We start from the raw sequence: 5492 nt of genomic DNA, 5'->3' as shown, positions 1-5492 counted from the left end.
GCAAACATATTTGGTGGACAAAAGAATTACACATGCAAACAAATCTTGATAAAAGGTGTAAGTAATAATGCATGAACATGTATTGAAAAATTGAGAGCGAGTCATGAATTGTCAGCATGAGAAATCCAAATAAGACCATATTCTGACTGGTAGGCTGCTATATAAGTGTATGTTTGCTTGTGAAATCATGTCAAAGTTAATCATGAGTAAGCACAACTTGATCATCACAATGTTATGGACCTTTGGGGGGTCATGCAACTGTTTTTTTTTTTCTTTTTTTTTTCTTTTTGACTTTCATGAACTTTGCTATGGATGACGCTGTCTGCTTTTATCACAATTTAATAGCGTAACCATTTCCTTCAAGATTTTCCTATCATACTACCATTTCCATTCCTGTTTTTAATTTGCTTTGTTTTGCTGATTGATGAAATAATTATGTGTTGCAGATACATCATATCAACCATTTCGCCTTCAAAGGTGTAATCCAGTGTTATTTACATGATTTTCTGTTATAACAGGAAATTTTTTTTCCTACCGTTTGTTTATTGTTTTGGTTTTATTCCTGAATGCAGATGGGGATTGAGAAGAGTTACGAAATTCTTTGCAAAACATTTAATGACGAAGCTAAAACTATTTTGGAGGTACAGCTCCTATCCGCACGCACCATTAGATTGATTTTATCAGATAGTCTATCACTGATTTCACAAAACACACTAATTGACAGCCATCTGGATCACTCAGGTTTAAGGTTAAATCACTATATGACATTTTCCTTTTTGGTTCTCAAATCACAATTCACATTATATGATTTAAACGATTATTCTCATAAGAACTATGCCTATTTTTAACATATACTTCTCTCGTGTCTTGCAAGGCAATATATTAATTTTTCCTTTTCAGACGATGGAAAACAGAGGCTTTTGATATATGGTCCATTAACATATACTGATCAGTTCTTGAGAATGGTACAATGAAAATTTTTCAATACATAGTATATTGTTTTTCCTCTCCCTCCTCTAAGAAAGACTAATTTGAGCCGTGTCGTCCGGTTGTCATTTTCAGCATTACCACACAAGAATGGAGTTTCTGCCTGATTCTGCTGTTGAGTTTTGTTAAGGGACATGCTGATCTTCCAATTTTGGGGGAAATCAAAGATAATGTAGTGAACTTTTAGCCAACGGAAGTTCCTTTTAGTAATATATCATGCATGTTTTTCTCCTTCTTCCCCTCTCTATACAGATTTTTTCAGCAGTGTAGTGTACATGTTGGACCAACCCCAGTCTAATAGGAAAAGATAGTGGTTGATGATGGTGTATTCTTGGGGAAAGACAGCTCAACATAGCTTCAATTTTTTATTTGGTTCTCCAATAAATAATTCATTGGAAAGTTTTTAAGTATACATGCTCCAGTGTTTCAATTAATTTTAACCATTAATCTTAATTATATATATTATATATATATTTTATAATTAAGATCAACGGTTAAAAATTATTAAAACATTAGTGTATCGGTACACTAGAAAGTTTTCCTAATTCATATGCCCCTGTTTCTCTCATATTCTGCTGCTTTTTTTTTTAGTTTGGAAAAAATACCTAGTCTCTATGGTGTTGACAATCTAACCATCCAAAAGAAAGAAACGCGTTTGTGACGCTTTTATACATAATGTTTGACAAAATCTCCCAAAAGGTAGGTAGAAAAAGGAAATTTGGATATTTTGTCAAATATTATTCATGTATGCATTTCTTATTTCTTAATGAAAGAAATACTTCTTAATAGTTTGTGTTGCTGTTCAACTAATTAATAAATGAATCTTTTGTTAGGAATTAAGTTATCCAATTCTGTAAAGAGAACATATTATATCCCAAAAAAATATAAATGCACCATTTATATTGAGAATGATAATAGACCATTTATAAAGTTTAAATTATGCTATAAAATAAAATTCGGGGGTGTGTGTTTGGGGGGTGTGTTGTGTTGTTTTGTTTTGAGGAGTACAATTAAGATGAAGGTTCGGAAACCAAATTGATTACCGAACTAGTAGAATTAAAAGTTTATTGGTTCAAAACTTAACCGAAGTTTAAACGGAATTGAATTGGATATCATAAAATAATACAATAAAATTCTATATCCAAATCATTTAATCAATCAAGTTTAATTAAGTTGTTATAACTTAATTCACCTTCACGCACTACTATCTCTAACAAACTTTTGACTTAACGCGTGAATATATATAACTGCCTTCTTTATGCAGATTTCGTTTTCTTTTTTGAATTTTCTTAATATTTTCTACTTTTTTTTTATTCTTTGCATTCTTTTCCTTCTCTGTGTTCTCTTCGTTTTCTGTGTTCTCTTCATTCAAGATCAATGCTCTTTTATCTGATTTAAAGATTTGAATCAATTTTTTTAAAATCAAGCAACGAAATCAAGTTTAAACAGGTATTTTGTTTTAGAAGACAATAAATAATTCAAGCCCAGACTACCAATTGAACCAGGGCAAATTGGATTATTATTTCGAATCGAATCAAGTGGCTGAGGTATGGTTAGAATCTAGTTAATGTAATTCATTAGTAGTTTATGATTTTGTAGCTAAATAATTTTGTTTTTGTTTGTGAAAATTGTTTTTCATTGTTGACGGTTTAAATTTGAATATAATGTAGTAGTTCGGAATCTGAATTATTATTTTGATGAATCTGTTTCATTCCCAGTTTCGGTGCATTTGGAGTTATGATTTGGTTTATTATAGAAATGCTTTTGGTGTTTTTTCAGTTTTTGTGTGATGTTAACGAGCAGCTTATGTCAAAGGTTGAAATGATTTTTAACATGCTTAAAGAAGCTGGACAATTCTACAAAAATTATTCTAAACTTGTAGGTTTTTCTACTAAAATTCGGAACACAAATAAAAAGATAAATGAAATTAAGAATCAATTGATGTGCTTTAAATAGGAGAAATTGAATTTGTGCATGTTAATAGTTGTACTAATATATGATTTGATTTTTGCAGTTGAACCTTTTAGATGGTGGATAAATGGTGCAATCAATTTTTAGACATTATCATGGACAAATAATAAATTATCAGTTCAAAGATTCAAGAGAATAAGATACACTTCTCGGTGTTTATCTGAAGGCATTTTGGGATTTTTCAATACAGTTTTGGTGCAATCTGTGTAATGGTTTTATTTTTTAATGGAAATGAGGTTTACTTTTTATATTTTCTTGTTTTTTATTTTGAAATTAGTTTTCTCAATTTTTTCAAAGAATTTGTTTGTTTTAAATATACAGTACACATATAATTCAATAGTTAAGTAGTGTAGAAATTCAATCTATACCGTTTCTATATGTCCTTATGAAAATTTACATAAAAAATTGTAAGCATTTTTCGGTGTTTATTTGAATAATTTTGGTGTTTTGGTTAGTAATCAGTGTATTGCAGAAATTTTTCATTTTTTCTACAATTTTGTGAACTTGAATTTATTCAGATTAACAAGATTTCAATACAAGACAGACAGATTCATAGAAATTTGATCTTGTCTAAGAAATTTTATGAAAACCTTGAATTAAATATTTACAAAGATACAAAATATGTGTTTGTTAATTTAAAACTGTACGCACAATTCAAAACATTAGAGATATTGTTAAAAGTTTACATTATACAATCTATTAATTTTTTATATCTCCTAATATAAACCTATAGTAAGGACTTTCTATATTTTGGTCCTTCTTTTTGTGTGGTGCTCCTTTCAGCAACTTTGTTGATTGTCATTTTTTCTGCAAGGAATAAAAAATTAGGTTAATAGGTAACAACAATATTGAGTGCACTTCAATTCACATGAAATACACCAAAAAACAAATCAAATGCAGTGCTATTATTTCTTGATTGCATCACACAATGTCAGTTCAAAAAAACATACAACTCAATCAAACATGCACAAAATGACACTAGAAGTACTATAACAAAATTCTATGGGCTGATTACAACAAATCCATGAATAAAATCTCTCAAAAATGGACAAAAATAAATATAAATCACTCAAACATGTACAAAATAACATCAGAAGCACTACAACAATATTCTATTGCCTAGTTACAATAAAAAGAGCACAACAACACCAAATGCATCTCAATTCATATGAAATACACTGAAAGACAAACCAAATATACTGCTATTATTTCTTGATTATATCACACAATATCAATTTAAAAAGACATGTAACTTAATCAAACATGCACAAAATGACATCAAAAGCACTACAACAAAATTTTATGGGCTAGTTACAACAAATTCATGAACAAAATCCTTAAAAAATGGACAAAAATACATGTAAATCACTCAAACGTGTACAAAATAATATCAGAAGCATTACAACAATATTATGTTGCCTAGTTACAACAAAAAAAAGAACAACAACACCAAGTGTATCTAAATTCAGACCAAATACATCGAAAATTGTTATTGATTACTACACACACGAACTCACTTCAAAACATGAAAATACTCAAATATGCACAAAAACACATTCAAATTCCTCAAACACATGTAAATATAGGTTAAACTATACGAAAAATACTACGTAACATTTTTACACCGACCTAACAAAGTTATCACCAAATGAATAGTATAATGAGAATAGTAATATGTACTTTAACGCAATAACACAAAATAAATCTACTAAATACACAGAAATATGACTATTAAGTATTTCACAATCGAAAATGCGAAAGAAAAAAGTAAAAAAAGGACAATTAGTGAATAGTACCTTCTGATGGTTTCAGTGGCTAAGAGAAGGGGGGGTTGAATCTTAGCCCCTTTTTTGCTTGCTAACACTTGCTGGACTTAGAAGAAACTTTTCTGTTTTTAGCTCGTCCCTAGCCACGAGACATTTTCATTTTGTCTCGTCACTTGACACGAGACATTTTTTATTTTTCATCTGAACAGTAAAAACAGAATTGAAGTTGGAAGAGAGAGAGAAGATTACATCCAGATATATCCTGGTTCAGCTGCTAAGTGCAGTGCAGCCTACATCCAGTCTCCATCACAACAATGATGGAATTTCACTACAGTCATCCAGATTACAACTTGTAAAGTGCTAACCCAAATTACAAGGAGATTCCCACAGAATCATGAAACACAACATAGATGAACAAAGGAACTCTAAGACATCTATGGCTTTTCTTTTAATTTTGCACTCTCTGCCTTTTTCCGCTCTATGGCTTTTTCTTACAAACCTCACTGTTTGCCTTTTTTTCCATGAGACTCAAGACCTGAAAAAATTAAACAGAAAAATACTAAACAGAAAACATTGAAGGAGAAGAAGAACTGCTAGCTTAGGTAGCTCTGAGAACTCTATGCCTTGCACTCTCAAATCTTACTCCTTGCTCCAAACAGTGGCTGTTCTCCCTTTTTAAAGAAGAGAGAAGCCTCCACACTTGAAGCCAACACCCAAACCAACTTCTTCCTCCTTCAAGAAACAGAATCGGTTCGGCCACATAGAGAG

At 30.6% G+C, this 5492-nt stretch overlaps 1 protein-coding gene across 3 annotated transcripts in view; it reads left to right on the top strand.

Annotated features, from left to right (window-relative positions):
• The window catches only part of LOC107490586 (uncharacterized), a 4650-nt gene extending 3253 nt beyond the window's left edge, over positions 1–1397 (top strand). Inside the window, exons 6-9 of one of the 3 annotated variants that reach the window (XR_001592422.3) lie at positions 447–477; positions 573–641; positions 875–965; positions 1063–1397. Coding sequence is in view for 2 of the 3 variants with exons in the window: in XM_021143249.2 (XP_020998908.1) it covers positions 447–477; positions 573–748; positions 875–965; positions 1063–1116 (352 nt within the window). In the remaining variant the exon portion in view is untranslated. Of the gene's footprint in view, positions 1–446; positions 478–572; positions 749–874; positions 966–1062 lie in introns of all 3 variants that reach the window. The other 2 variants (XM_021143249.2, XM_016111362.3) reach the window with 2 other exon arrangements.
• The last annotated feature ends 4095 nt before the right edge of the window (positions 1398–5492 follow it).

Source organism: Arachis duranensis, chromosome 5, assembly GCF_000817695.3.
Source record: "Arachis duranensis cultivar V14167 chromosome 5, aradu.V14167.gnm2.J7QH, whole genome shotgun sequence".
NCBI lineage: Eukaryota > Viridiplantae > Streptophyta > Magnoliopsida > Fabales > Fabaceae > Arachis > Arachis duranensis.
This window is presented reverse-complemented; position numbering and strand designations above follow the sequence as displayed.